At 42.0% G+C, this 15,620-nt stretch overlaps 1 protein-coding gene across 4 annotated transcripts; it reads right to left on the reverse strand.

The window, feature by feature from the left end:
* Positions 1 to 1,748: 1,748 nt before the first annotated feature.
* stau1 (staufen double-stranded RNA binding protein 1) lies at positions 1,749 to 15,603 on the reverse strand. Of its 4 annotated transcripts, XM_083971687.1 has the most exons (15): positions 15,401 to 15,603; positions 13,298 to 13,592; positions 12,870 to 12,991; positions 9,877 to 10,021; positions 9,601 to 9,757; positions 8,719 to 8,890; positions 8,541 to 8,636; positions 7,131 to 7,343; positions 6,903 to 7,046; positions 5,901 to 6,047; positions 5,723 to 5,798; positions 5,313 to 5,632; positions 5,093 to 5,215; positions 4,741 to 4,820; positions 1,749 to 2,575 (listed from the first exon to the last, which is right to left on the reverse strand). In XM_083971687.1, exons 2-15 carry the CDS (start codon positions 13,488 to 13,490, stop codon positions 2,488 to 2,490), a joined length of 2,076 nt encoding a protein of 691 aa, XP_083827813.1. In that variant the 5' UTR covers positions 13,491 to 13,592; positions 15,401 to 15,603; the 3' UTR covers positions 1,749 to 2,487. The 4 variants fall into 4 exon arrangements, with proteins under 4 accessions (XP_083827813.1, XP_083827810.1, XP_083827811.1 ...); XM_083971684.1 differs by having other exon boundaries at positions 5,313 to 5,798; XM_083971685.1 differs by having other exon boundaries at positions 5,313 to 5,798; positions 13,298 to 13,596; positions 15,415 to 15,593.
* Between the last annotated feature and the right edge of the window lie 17 nt (positions 15,604 to 15,620).

Below are 15,620 nucleotides of genomic sequence, written 5' to 3' on the forward strand. Positions count from 1 at the left end.
AAACTTTTGCACAAGACGATTTGAAATATTTACACTTCTAGTTATTTGAGCTTTGTATATATATAAATCTTTATAGCAGCTAAATCCTGGTATTTTTTTTCTTTTTTGATTTCTTTTCACATGCAAATATTAACACAAGAATCAGAAGCAGGATTTGATCTGATGCACAGAATCAAATGGGAACAAACCTGTACTACACTCACTGTTTGTGCAATATCTCTTCTTTTATTTTTTACAGTGTCACAATGTGGCAAAATTAAATGTTAAATCAAGTTGACAGTTAAGCCAAGCATGAGTTCAACTTATTTCCTGGACCTAGAACAAATAATTCCCAATGTGTAGCTAAAACATATCTTTACATCTGGCTGGTGGAGTAGGTGCCTCTGTTCTGGACCCGAGAGAACTCACACACATCATACAGTGTTACTGTTGTTCCCCATCACTGGCTGACCTCTCATTATGAACATTATACTGTTATTGCTACAATTACTATTGTATTAACAACCGTGAGATCATATTAGATAATGTTACTGAACACTGAAATCCAATCACAGTGTAATGTTTTCAAAGCTGAATCAATAACACAACACTGCTCAGTGGATTGTAATTTGAGACTGAGATTTTACAACCATGCAAAGTCACAGTTGTAACATTTGTATCGTTGTTACACAATTCACAGCAGTGTTACAAAGTAACCGATAACATCATGTGCTGGCATGTATCTGATTGGATAAGGCAGCGAACTGACAGACCATGTTGTGTTGTGCTGCAGCAAAGGTTGAAGCTGTTGTTGCTCTTTTTGACAGTAGTTTTGCTGAGCGTTGACACACACTGACTAGACGCATATAAATGGAAAGGCAACATTTACACCTGTAAGGCTACTATAGGGGGGACACTACAGGTGAATAGGGTAAAAATCTTAACTAACAGATATCAACATGAAACTTCCCAAGTTTATCACTTACATTAAGAGAAACATTTTTTGTATTACAAGTTTTGTCAGATTTTATGTTTAAATATGTAAATGAGGCAACATCTAATTAAATATGCACTAATTTGCATACATTTCCAACAGGAATCTAAACATGAAGTCCCTTTCAAAAGTCTTGTTTTATTTTGTTGACATACGTATTAGAGCCAGAAGTTTTTAGAGGGGATTTTTGGATATCTCTTTTTATCACTCTGTAAATGAGAAAATACTTTCACCAGCCCTAAAAAAAAAAAAAAAAAAAAAAAAAAAATTGCCATGTTTTTAGGAATAAAATGTTGTATAAATCAGGCTTTGAATGATATATCAACAGTAAAAACCTTCAGAATATAGAAACCATTTTGAGAAAACGGCCTTTAAAGATTTGTAGGCTGTAAAAATTCCATAGATTGTTAATTCTTTAATACTTTTAAGATTGGTTGCGGATACAGAGGAAATGGCAATTGAGCTTCACAATGATACCATGACATGGCACAGCACAGTATGTCATAGTAGCATCATAACTTTTGGTGAATTTAGGAGAAATCTACAGACAAAAGAGACAAAATGAAGTAAAATAACCACCTTAATTGACTTTTCTGAAAGAATACATGTTAAGGAAGAAAAATAGCCCAAAATCTCAAAATTGATCAGTGCATGAAAAAACTGTGTTTTTGCCTGTAGTGTCTTGCCTTAGACCGCATTCACTGCCAAGCTACCATAATCATTTCTGTATTTTTATATAACTTTAAGAACAAGATAAGACAAGATAACAGAGATGTTGTTTTGTGCACATAAGCACGTAAGTTTAATTACCATGGGGAGCAGAGAGAGAATGGGGGAGGGAGGAGGGGAGAGGAGGGTTGACATAAGGGGAGGGGACAGGAGTATCAACAGGGGAAGCTCCCTGCCACACACAGCAGAGACAACATCACATTACGTAACACGCTACATTTAGTCACAAATTCTTCCCAGCCCTACATGGTAATGTGATAACACTTCACTTGTGGTTGTTGATATAAAGCACTCTAGGAAAATCAACAGAGGTTCGCCAGCTGCACCCTAGGCAAAGATCAAGTCCAAACCTCATCAGAGCTCCATTCATGAACCACCTCGGCAGGGGATAAAACATAAAACACTTAAAAACAAGAGTTAGCAGGTCTCACGGAGAGGAAACAAGTTCTAGGCAAAAAACAAAGAAAAAAAAATAAAAGTTCACAGTCAGTTGCTTAATCTTTTTTTCCCCCACCAAGCACCTGACTTGTTGACTAGGATGCAGCTACTTTTCCTACAAAGCGACAAAATAAATAATGTGTACAATTAAACAACATCAAGGAGAAGAAATGCTTTTTTTCCCACTCAGTTTTGTTTAACTGTGGACATTTTTGGAAAGATGAATATCAACAGTGACGGTTTAGAGTCTACGGAGCCCAGAGATTCCTGTAGCCGTCTAAAACTGACAGAGAACACAGTGTCGGAGTTTTCTCTAGTGCTTTTACAGACAACCGAAACCTGATCATCTAAACAGTGCCATCCAGGGTCTGTGCCAATGTGCTTGAGTTAGCCTGTTTGATGTGCAAGTCGCCTTCCATTTCCTGCTTACCACACCTGTGGGATAAAAAGACACATTGTCAGGGTTTAAATGAGCAGAATCAGATCTCTGAGCCCTGAAAAGAGAATGCCAACACTTAAACACATTTCACTTCTGTTACATTATCAGACTTATGATGGACAAAGGGGATGAAAGGGATGCATGCATAGATTGCCTAGATTGCTTGGCAGAGGTTCATAAAGGGACCTGACAGTGTATTGTCTTGAAATTTCCGACCAAGTCGCGGAGTTTACGTTCACTTTCGTCAACTTACCAACTGTAGCTTTAAAGTAACATTTCAAGACTTTTTTCAAACTTCAGCCCAAACTGGCCCAAACTTAAAGCTGGGGTAGGCATGATTTGTTTTGTTTTAAAGAAAATTGTGTTTTCCCATTCAGCTTTCAGTAAGGAAAGGCCTGTGTGTTTGGCAGGGCCGTTGCTAGGAATTCTGGGCCCCCTTAAAGGGATAGTTCAACATTTTGGCAAATTGGCCCATTGCCATAATCCCTATAGTCATAGCAGTAGGTTCGTTACCTTTATTTGTCGGTGTAAGCTATTTTTAGAACGGAGGAGCGGAGCGGCAGGCTGCTCAGAGCTACGCTATGGAGGCTAAAGGAATTTCTTGGTTTCCCTCATCAAACTCATCAAATACAAAATCACAAAACTCCAAAACGCTTTCGTGGACAAGTTGTGACCTGCACATTCACCACGCTATGAGATAATAATGGAACGTTACGAAACGGAGCCGTTTTCGAGGCAAATACAGAGTCTGCTTGCTGAAAAACTGTCCCTGAACGCAACGCGCATCAGCGGTTTTGCATGAATTTACCTCTAAAACAGCTCCGTCTCGTAACGTTCCATTATTATCTCATAGCGTGGTGATTGTGCAGCTCACAACTTGTCCCCGACAGCCTTTTGGAGTTGTTGGGTTGTGTATTTGATGAGGAAAACCGAGAAATTCCCTTAGCTTCCATAGCATAGCCCTGAGCAGCCTGCCGCTCTGCTCCTCCGTTCTAAAAATAGCTTGCACCGACAATTAAAGGTAACAAACCTACTGCTATGACTATAGCGATTATGGCAATGGGCCAATTTGCCAAAATGTTGAACTATCCCTTTAAGGAATACTAAAGTGGGCCCCTACCCCCTAACTTTTCCAGTTTGTTTTCTTAGACTAACGTATGTATTATCATTTTTTATTTTGCCTACTTTGTTTTGATGCTAATGCAGCATTACTATGAGTACTAGTCAGGGTCTTATGCAGAATAAATCAGTCATACAAAGATCAGACTACTGGGGTTTTTTGTGGGCCCCACTGGGTGCTGGGCCCCTAGAATTATCATCACCTTTCACCCCTATACAATGGCCCTGGTGTTTGCGGCGATCACAGTGTTTCTCTATGTCTCTGTATACAGCAGCCTGAAAGTATCTTTGAACAGTCAAATCTATTCTGGTCTGGGGGTTCCTGATTGGTTGAGGGGCTGGCCCTACCCTGTCTGGAGGCCCTTCTCTGTCCTCCCAATTTGTTAGGACAGAGTAGAGCAGGAACCAGTTCTGGTACTCCAATTTAGGTGTTTTTCTTTTCAGGGCCAATTCTTAAAAATCAAGGAAACTGATAACCAATATTAAAAATGGATATTCAGTTGCAGTAAAAATTAATACTTTGGTGTCAAAATTTAGAATAACACACCTGGAATTAGACTGAATACAGTATACTGTTTGTTTCTTTTTTGTACACTGTGAAACTCTGTGATAAAAAGACATTCAATCTTTGTAGAATAACACAAACTCCAACACAGATCTTGGTTCAGTGGGCGGGACATGGTTCCACAGCCAAGAGTGGTGACTTCAGGCAGAGAGACAGAGGAGTATGTTTTGAAATACATTTATTTTATTGGTTATTGGTGAAAAAAAGCCCAGTATCAGCCAATATTATCAGCCATGCATGGTTGACCTCTGCTTCATTATAGGTACCAGGCTTTGGTGTGCAAAACAAGAACACAGCCAGACGCTAAGAGTATGGATACTTCAAAAATAGAGAAACTGTAAAAGGTTTTGTTGAGTCATGATGGGGTTTGATTTATCCCTTTAAAAAGATCAATGATGCTCCAGAATGAGACACTTTATTCTAACTGAGACGTATTTTTACTCCAGCTGAGGCCTGTATGTAGTAAACACAGCTTACCCAGAGACTGGTCCATTTCCTGTCCGTTCATTTGACTGCTGGTCCAACTCTGAGAGCAGCTTCAGTATATTCAGTGCAGCCTGCGGATGGAGAGTCGTGTCAATTACTGCACTTATCAGTTCTGTGAGACAACTGTTGGTCACCTCAGTAAAGTAGCAGCTACACTGTCTCTGTAGCAGATTCCTCATCCAAAAAGGAGTGGGTGTGTGAGAATCAGCCGATCCGCACAGCGCCCACTTTGGGAGCAGCCAGGTTAAAGACGTGTAGGTGTAACGGAGCTGTGGGACAGGCTGAGCGATGGACAACCTGAATAAAACATGAAAATGTGTTTTGTAGATTTAGACACACTCACCATATCATGACAGGATTCTACATCTTTCCCAATCCCGTGACTGATGAGCGGCGGCTGGGAGGAGCAGTTAATCAGCGACACAAATTCATTCTTATTGTTTTTGGGAAAATCTTTGTATTCCACCTGCAAGCACATGAGATATTTCAGTCACTTCTTTGTTTGTTTGTTTTTTATCTCAGTCTTAATCAAGTGCATGCACTTAAATCACAGCGGTGATCACCTGCAGGCCTTGCACCGACGCCAGAAAGCCGAGCTGTTCCGAAGGTCTGGTGAGGGGTCCGTGGGGAAGCTGGTTCAGGTTATTCTTGTTCTTTAGGATAGTCTCAGCAGTCAGGGAAGTCCCTGCGTAAAGCAGCTCATTGGCAATCATGGCAGTGATTGTGGCTTTGCCTGGGTTGGGCAGAGCTCGACTGTAGTCCTTGGCCTGGGGTCCTTGGCAGACCCCGACTGCTTGAGCCACCTCTGGCACCATGGGCAGGATACCTGCAGGCAGCTGCTGGTGACTCAGATAAGGCAGCCGGAAGTCCTCCTCCTTAGAACCTTCAAAGTAAAAGCACATTGGTTTAATAACTAATGAAATAAAATTTAAAAAACATAGGAAAGGTAGGAGTGTAGTAGAAAACAGCTCACCTAATGCCACATCATCTACAGAGCCAGGTTCAAAGAAGGTCACTTTACGCCCATCACCAGGTTTTTTAACGGGAGTCTGAATATCATAAAACACAATACATGTACATGTTGTCTTGTCACAGAACACGTGATGTGTGTCATGTTTGAAGGACTTGCTTCAGAAAAGCTCTGGCAGCACCTTTTCATCAGTCTTGAGTGCCGGTTTGGGGGGCTGAGGCTGAGGCACTTTATATCCTAATAGCTCCAGCATCTTCTCTGCTGCGTTCCTCTTGGCCACCTTCTTGCTGGGACCCATGCCTTCTGCAGACTGGCCACACACCATCACCTGCACCGCACAACATGCAGCGAACAAAGTAGTGTTGGGAAAAGCAGTTCTTTAGAGAGTACAGAATCACTAGAATCAGTTCATTAAAAAGAATCGTTTAAGAAATCCATTCACCAAATCGTTCAGTGTTTGGCGAGAGCACTCAGCCGAACGATTCGTGTTCCAGTTAATGGCTCAGCCCCGAGGCTCGCGTCACGTTCACTGTGTGGTACGTTCAGTGAACTTACTGATACATTCACGAGCGACACAATGTAGTACGGAACACGAGGTAAATTCATGCAAAACCGCTGATGTGCGTCTCTGCATTTACCTCTAAAACAACTGTCTCGTAATGTTCTGTTATTATCTCATAGCGTGGTGAATGTGCAGGTCACAACTTGCCCACCAGAGCGTTTTGGAGCTGTTGGATTGTGTATTTGATGAGTTTGATGAGGGAAACCAAGAAATCCCATTAGCCTCCGTAGCGTAGCTCTGAGCAGCTCGCGGCTCTGCTCCGCCATTCTAAAAATAGCTTGCACCGACAATTAAAGGTAACGAACCAACTCCTAAAACTATAGGGATTATGGCAATGGGCCAATTTGCCAAAATGTTGAACTATCCCTTTAAATGATTCACGGACCATGCGGCAGTTCCACAGCCGGCCCTGCACACTGCTGCTGTGCTCAACTGAGAAAAGAACGAATCAGTTCAGGAAGTCATCATGTTCAGTGTTTGTTCACCCAAACAATTTGTTCCTTTGAACGAAACGTTCGCAACGAGACAACACTAGCACGCAGATCAAAGAAGTGACTGGACGCAGAACAGAACAGTCATGACTACCATTACCTGCAGAGTTTGTGCTACCAGTCCACTCACCTGCATGACGAACTCCCTGCGTCGCGGTAGACCCCTCTCTGTCACCATGCTGTACTCAGGCTCCTTCTCCTTCTTGGCCTGCTGGATCTGAGCCAGGCGACTGATGGGATTCATACCCTGACCGTACTCGGGGCTGGTCTGCAGCTGTTGGTGTGACAGGTCAGTGATTACTCCATCGTCTTTACTTCTGTGTTGATAATCCTCACTCTGCTCCACTAGTTGTATTACCTTGATGATGGACTTGGTTTTCTTTTTGATGCGTGGCAGCGTCTTTTCCACACTAGGTATATGGGGTAGTCTCTTCAGCTCCCTCAGCACGGCTGCAGCTGCCAGCTTCTTGGCAATCTTTTTACTCTTTCCCTCGCCCTCACCCGTGAATTCCCCGACTCCAACACGCACCACAAAACTCTTCATGTGTGGCGGGCCTTCTTCCTTTAAAACCTGGAAAACAGGAGTCTCAGATAAAGCTACTATAACTCTTGTGTTGTAGAAGTCTGAATAGGAGCTATTTAGTCAGTTATACATTTTTATTCTGCAGTTTCTGTTCTTCATCACATTCAATTTGAAATATCAAAAATATTCTACATTTAATTCTTGAAACTGTGCAGTTTCATGTAATTATAGACTGGTAGGTGTGTCCACGCCCAAAAAAACCTCAAATAAAGCTTTCCAGAAAATGTCACCTGTCCAAATTATTCTATGAACTGTACAAATTAGGAATAGGCAATGTTCAATGTTCAAATAGTTGTTCAATTTAATAGTTTATTAGACTTTCGTCTTGTCTGAAAAACTGTAAATGTTCCCTTTTATTGAAGCAGAAGAAGGAGAAACACAAACAGACTACTACAGCCATCAGAAAGTTCTGTGTGTAACTCTTCAAATACAAAACAAATGAAACTGAGGTGCAGTGCAACCGCTGCTCATCAAAGTCCATCCCTGTGGTCTCATTCAGTGACGAGGACCGGTACCGCTGAGATAAGAAGCGGTACCGTTAGGCTACAAAATTCTCTGGTGCTGATTCTCATTAGCGTCCGTGATTTCATTTTTAAATGATGGACGGCTGTTTTTCAGTCGGTGATTTAACTTTCCTCTTGTGTCAGCGTCGCCACTGGCCCGTTTTCAGGTTTTAAATGCATAAAAGTACCACATAAATGTGTTTGTTGTACCAAGGCTTTTTGCCTTTGTCAGGAACCTCTATTTAAATTTCACAAAAGCCTAAAATGCTCTGGTTAAAATTATGACATTTTTCGGTCGGTTTTGGAACGGTTATAATGATAAAAAAACAAAAATTAGAGCTAAAACTGAAATCATACGTGCAAAACCAATCTTTTCATGGATAAGGAAGCCTGACAACGTAACCAAGAGATGAGAAACAAATTGGACAAAAAAAATGTTTTGATGGTAACAGAAAGCTGACACAAGACGAAGGTTAAAACAACTGCCTGGTGGTACTGTTCTTGTAGTGCCGCTTCTCATTTCAAACGATGGGCGCAGGTGTGTGCAGGTGTGTGTGTGTGTGTGGGGTCGAATATTCTAAGGAAGGTTAAATAATTCCTGGTGATGATTGAATAATGCTTTTGCTTGAATCGCCCATCCCCAGTACAAATATCTTAGAGGAAAAAAAATGTAGAAAATCACCTCAAAGTTGACAGGTAAGTTGCGTTTAAGTGCAATTTCAAATACTTGACTGATTTCTGATTTGTTAAGGTTCTCCTCCTCGGGCTCTCCGTTCATCTGTGAGGAAGAGAATGCATATTGAAGACAGACATCTGCATAAAAAGCTCTGCAGCACTATTTCATACATTTCTTTTCTCACCACTGGCAACTGTTGCAATATTGGCTCCTTCTGTAACACTTTAAGGGCCTTGGCAGCAGCGTCATGTTTAGCTAGCTGCCGCGTGCGTCCCTTCCCAATAAACTGCTGGCCTCCGATGGAAAGCTCCATGTGGTATAACATTGGTCCCACTGGAGGAAATGGGTAATAGTACCTGGACACACAAGACAGACACATGTTCTATCTCGAATTCAATCTTCATTACAACACCTTAAAGGAATAGTTCACCAAAAAATGGAATTGCAATGCTGATGAATACTCTGGAGTAGTTTTTTATTCCTCAAAGTGCATCTAAAGACCCGGGAGGGCGGTTCGTAGTCCAACGAAAACTTGATATGAGAGTAATAGCGCCCAACTCGAAAACATCCATAAAACTATACAAAAACCATTTCATATTCCTCCACACTGCTCGTCCGCTGCAATCCAAGTGTCCTGAAGGAATATAGTCCAGAGTTTACTCGAAACGACATCATTTTTAGGACATTTTTACAGCCTAAACAGTCCTGTGTTGAATTTGCCTGGGGCGTGCTCTCGCGTTCACGCAATGCACACAGACGTGACCGGGCTTGCCTGAATGACGTTGTTTCGGGTAAACTCTGGACTATATCCCTTCAGGACACCTGGATTGCCGTGGACGAGCAGTGTGGAGGAATATTAAATGTTTTTTGTGTAGTTTTATGGACGTTTTTGTTTCGGGTGCTATTATTATATTACTCTCATATTAAGTTTTGGTTGGATTACGAACCCCCCTCCCAGGTCTCCAGATACTCCGGAGTATTTATCAGCATGAGGGTGAATTTCATTTTTCGGTGAACTATTCCTTTAAATTGACTGTGCTTTAATTTCCAAATAAAGGAGACTCACTGTTGCATAGAGCGCTGGTAAGGCCCTGGAGCCCGGACGTTGTAATTGAAGTTTGGTGGTCTCATCCCCGGGTATGGGTCGATGGGTTTATACATAGGCTTTTTACCAAGCTTCATACATAGTGCATTTAACTCCATGGTATGTGTCATTCCATCTGCTGCAAAACCAACACAAACAGAACCAACAAAACAAAAGTGAAAATATTTATCTGCAGAGCTTTACATGACGCATACGACAGGGGCCCTCACAGTGGGAACAGCCCACCTGGGTTCTTGCCTGTGTTGCGCGGCGTCCTCACGGTGGGTTTGGGTAGTGTTGTCTCGGCGAGGGCAGAAGCAGCAGCAGAATGCTGGGCTTTCTTGATGCTGGTCCCCTCGGCCTCCCAGTGCTGATCTCCCAGTGTCAGCCTCACGGAGAAAATCTGACAGAGACAAAACAACAGGTTCTCCATCACTCAATGATACTAACGGACTTCAAGGATACTAAAACTCAGGGATCACATAGAACAGCACAGATCATGTTCAAAGCAAAAAATAATCAGTTACCAGGAAACATTCAGAGCATGTTTAGTCAGAGGGAAGGAAAATATAATTTAAGGGGATTGTTTTACTTCACAAAAGCAAAAGTAAAAGCAACAAGAAAAGGTTTCTGCGTGTGGGGTGAAACTATGGAACAGTCTGCAATGTCCAAACATAGGGCATTTAAAAATAAAGTACAAAATCATAACTCTGGAGGAGTACAGGGAAGATGGTGTTCAAACAAAAAAAAAACTGAACTAAAATATCTTTATTTGCCTTTTTTTTTTTTTTTCATTTTCTCTTTTTTGCTAACAATGGAATTAAGGGCAATTAATGAGGTGGGACAAGTAATGACCAAGGTACGTTTTATCAGTCTGTTTTCTGGGAATAATTGACATAAGGAGAAACCAGATACAAGCCGTTTTTTCGTTTTTTTCGTTTTGGAAAAAAAAACGGAAATCAAAATTTCAGTTTGTTTTCTCGTTTTTGGTTCTTATTTAACAAAACGAATTTACCACTCAATATTTTGTTTCCGTGGGTGGGCGGGTCCTCTGATTGGCTAGTGTGCTTCCTTGCCCTGTGCCCTTCAAAATAAAAGTTCCTCAATTTAATAATGTCGACAAAAATATTACTGTAGGCTACAGACACTAGCAGACATAGAGGGCCCCATCACCCACAGTCAAGACTGACACGGCTTCAAATAACAATAATAGTAGGCTATTCATAATGAAAATGAGAACTTATGAAGTTATGATGACTTCAGTGTAGATGTTTAGCCACAAGGTGGCGCAGTTATTAGGCTACATGAAGAATAGATCTGAGGGCTTTACTACGACGGAGGCTCACAACATATCGTGTGTATTATTGAAAGCGAGGGGTGTGCCTATAGGCTATTAACTAGTGAGTACAGAGTGTCTACTCTGTACAGTGACAAAGACTGTACAGTAACTTCGTTCAATATACAGTAGATACTACTTCAAAGTGGCCATTTCACTCGCGGGGAGCGAGATTCACGCAACGCGTGAGATGTGAGTGACAAAGTGATCACACACAAGAGCATTATGACTGATAGCTCCCCTGGTAGAACAGCTCTCTTAGTAAGCTGATTCATCCGCTAGTGTGGGTTCGGATCTCAGTTTAGGTTGTACCATTAATGTGTTTTCTTTTCTAATCATCATTAAGATCAAATATGGCTTAAGTTTGAGCAAATAAATGAGCAAATGAGCATTAATTCTCCGCCGGGCCGAGGCACCAACTTCCCTGCTTGTGTAGCCTACGTATTTGTCTCCAACGACACGCGCCGTCCCTGCAGACTGACAGCCCAGGACAGGTGCTGAAGTGTGGGAGAGGAGGGAGAGACTGGGCTCCGCGGGGCTCTTGCAACTTGCGGCGGATCAGGAAGGGTGGAGGACCGACATGACAGGGGGTCTTGGTCTCCTGGTACCTGTGCTGGCCAGGAAAATGCACAGTGTACACGTGTACATATTTAAGTACACGTTCACATCCCTATAAACATGTACACAAGCAGGGAAGTTGGTGCCTCGGCCCGGCGGAGAATTAATGCTCATTTGCTCATTTATTTGCTCAAACTTAAGCCTTATGTGATCATAATGATGATGAGAAAAGAAAACACATTAATGGTACAACCTAAACTGAGATCCGAACCCACACTAACGGATGAATCAGCTTACTGAGAGAGCTGTTCTACCAGGGGAGCTATCAGTCATAATGCTCTTGTGTGTGATCACTTTGTCACTCACATTTCACGCGTTGCGTGAATCTCGCTCCCCGCGAGTGAAATGGCCACTTTGAAGTAGTATCTACTGTATATTGAACGAAGTTACTGTACAGTCTTTGTCACTGTACAGAGTAGACACTCTGTACTCACTAGTTAATAGCCTATAGGCACACCCCTCGCTTTCAATAATACACACGATTGTGAGCCTCCGTCGTAGTAAAGCCCTCAGATCTATTCTTCATGTAGCCTAATAACTGCGCCACCTTGTGGCTACTGAAGTCATCATAACTTCATAAGTTCTCATTTTCATTATGAATAGCCTACTATTATTGTTATTTGAAGCCGTGTCAGTCTTGACTGTGGGTGATGGGGCCCTCTATGTCTGCTAGTGTCTGTAGCCTACAGTAATATTTTTGTCGACATTATTAAATTGAGGAACTTTTATTTTGAAGGGCACAGGGCAAGGAAGCACACTAGCCAATCAGAGGACCCAGAGCGATATCTATCGCTCTGAGAGGACCCGTCCACCCACGGAAACAAAATATTGAGTGGTAAATTCGTTTTGTTAAATAAGAACCAAAAACGAGAAAACGAACTGAAATTTTGATTTCCGTTTTTTTTTCCAAAATGAAAAAACGGCTTGTATCTGGTTTCTCCTTATGTCAATTATTCCCAGAAAACAGACTGATAAAACGTACCTCCGTCAGTAATCTATCTATTTATGATTTGTGGAAAAGGGGTGGGATTCAATAAGCACAGCTTCTTCTCACTCCTTTTCGAATATGTATTATTATGCTTTTGTGTTTTTGTTGTTGTTTTGGTACTTCAACTTGTTTATGTTATTTACATAGGAAGGAACAAACTGAAATTGTGCCTTAATTTGTTTTACATGTTCAACATAAATATATATATATATAAAAAAAAAAAATAAGCATGGCCTGTTGTGAGATAAAGACGACACAGAACAGATGATCATGTCATGTGTTAGTTTGTTGGAGTTATTCTGAACGTACCTTGGAGTGAGCTGGTCCTTGCTCACAAAGCAGCTTATACTCAGGTTGGATCTTGTTGAAACGGGCTAACTCATTCACCAAACACATGGGGGTCTTCTCTTTAGGGTTTGCCATGTTAGATACTACAACGACAACAAAAAGTTACTCACTCACAACTGAGCATGAGAGTCAAACCCTTCCATTCGTTTCCTGCCTGCAAACTGATGACTTTGTTTTTAATTCAGAGTTGATAAGTTTGTGGACAATAAAATCTAAAATTATTGAAATACAATGCATCTACTTGATACATTCATTTGTATGGATTTATGGTCAATTAAAAAAAGGTCTAAACAAGAGATTACAATTTACAGTTCATCCAAACTATAAATTTAATGTAAAAAAAGTAAGAAAAGAGTCAGAAAAAAGGTGAGATTTCTGAATAAGCAGACCTGTGGTGGTACTGTAGGGAGTGGCTGAGCCCGCGGGGAGAGCGGAGCTCCTCATGGGCTGACTGGCGCTCTCCGAGGGTAAAGTGCCCGAGGCACAGGGGATGCTGTAGCCGGGCTGTGGCTGCCCCAGCTGTAGCGGGGCAGGAGCAGCAGGCACGGGGCTAGCAGGACACTGATACTGGAGCTGCGACATCTTCGTTGGTTTAGCTTAGTAGGCTGTGGTCTAGATAAGATTTTTTTTTTCTGTGCAGAAATGGTGAATGCCAAAGTGGTAGGAACTGTTGATTGAGGAGGTCTGCCTAGAAAAGAGGGAACACAATATATAATACATATTAATAGGTATGAGGGTAATTTGCCATATTTTCCATTCATCCAGAGTTCCAGTTTCTGTTAAAATATATTATCAGGAGAATAAGGGCCAGGGCCTTTCACAGGACTGACACAGAAAACCACATTCACATCTGTAATTGAAAGTGTTTGGACTGTGGACAGAGACTGGTGCAGAGATGGAGAGACTTGACTGACTGTGTTAAACCCTACAGACATGCCCCTGCTGGCCGGAGCAGGTCTGCAACTAACACCTAGTCGCTGTGAAGCAACACTGCTCCCCATTGAGCTAACTGAGCTTCTACAAGCTCAACTTTAACTTTCAACATTGAAATCAATAGATTTCATGCTCTAAATCATTGTAATTATTAAAGCCCATATGCATCCGATGCGGCATCTGCCAAGTGCCAAGAATATACTGATAAAATTAAATCAACAATAATGAACACGATTTCCACAGATTGCACAATGCAGGTCAGACAAACACACAAAACAGTTTCTTAGTTGTACAGTGAGCACACGAATATGTGTAATAAACCTTTAACTAAGTGTAGCTCTAGTTTCTTCTTTGCATTTGTCACAATTAAGAGCTGTTGTGTCCTAAATATGCACATGACATGGACACAATAATCCAACCGAGGCAACACTGTTACTAACCATAATAACAGCTCCGCTGTGAGTTTTACAGATTCATTTAATGGGATCCATTGAATCCAACCATTGTGTTAACCACTGTTAGCACTGCAGGATAATATAGTCTGGTAAACTGCCCATTGCAAATGTTAACAGCCTTGGTCTCTGAATGGTGCACATTTTCTGTGGAATACGTCAGTGATTTAAACAGGATCCAGCAGGAGATCAGGCCGGAAGTCAAGATTAAAGGGACAACTTTCATCTGTGACAACCAAACAATGCGACCAGATGTGTGTCACGAGCAATACTGCATGATGAACTGACCAGGCTGCACAGAGGTTAGCCGAAACAGTGCAACACCACCCATACATTTAGCTTGGCTACGATGGTTTCCTCACAAATACACTGTTCTGGTTTCTAAGGTTACAAAAGAAACAAAACCCTCCAGATGATGTTGGTGTCATTGGACAGCAGAGCAGAGCAGCCCTGCCTGGGTGTTGGGGGCCCTTGAACCTTGGCTAACTGTGTTTTAACAATGAAAACTCCCGTGCATTGATTTTAAAATGTGCATTTCGCGACTTAATGTGTGCTTAAGAAAACCACATAACTTATACAAATGTGAACAGTAGCTATCAGCTAGTTTCAGACCAAATTTACCTGGCATGCTAGCTAGCTATATGACACAAGAGGCAGACACCGCTTCATACGAGCCCTCGTCTCCCCTCGTTCATGTCTGATTCTTTACAGTTTCACCGTCTGAGTTTTAATGTGTATGAACCGGACATCACTGCCAATATGTCACCAACTGGTTCTCCATGAAATAAGGCCGTGGGAGTGACTGTTTGTCCCTGAACACCATGTTAGCTCTCCGGCTTACTGACTAACGTTACAGTGGCAGGGGCTGGATGGGAAATGTGTGACATCCTCTGCAAAAAGAAATGAACCCTCACACTCAAATATTACGGTAACAATGGCGTCTCCGAGAAGATGCACTCTCAGCTCATGAGCAGCAATACCTGACACCGGTTTATTAAATGAAATAAATATACGTCTAATATTAATTCCCACGAGTCTGGACTCAGCCGGTGAAACTGCTAGCTAGCTAGCCCCCCACCCCCTCCTCCTCCCGACAAGTCAGAGCACAGAATAAACCTCACCTCGTCGTCCCCTTTGTTCACTTTTAAGTTACTCCATAGGACACGTTGATATGCCAACGTTTGCTCTCGTTAATGGTCGGTTTGAAGGGTCAGCCTGTGTTATTTTAATGTCAAAATGCGGGCGGTGAGGAGGTGGACATTAGGAAGACACGGCAAACACTAAAGAGAATGGCCCTCTCTTGATTCTCTCTGCAGGAAGTGACATC

This window comes from Trachurus trachurus (genome assembly GCF_905171665.1).
Source record: "Trachurus trachurus genome assembly, chromosome: 5".
Taxonomy (NCBI): domain Eukaryota; kingdom Metazoa; phylum Chordata; class Actinopteri; order Carangiformes; family Carangidae; genus Trachurus; species Trachurus trachurus.

What these genes read in the sequence shown, in the direction of transcription:
- stau1 (XM_083971684.1), bottom strand. Translation starts at nt 13,490, where the DNA reads ATGTCGCAGCTCCAGTATCAGTGTCCTGCTAGCCCCGTGCCTGCTGCT. An exon ending in CACTCAAGACTGATGAAAAG is followed by an intron (nt 5,799 to 5,900) that starts GTGCTGCCAGAG and finishes TATGATATTCAG; the next exon opens with ACTCCCGTTAAAAAACCTGG. An exon ending in GGAAATGGACCAGTCTCTGG is followed by an intron (nt 2,576 to 4,740) that starts GTAAGCTGTGTT and finishes TTTATCCCACAG; the next exon opens with GTGTGGTAAGCAGGAAATGG.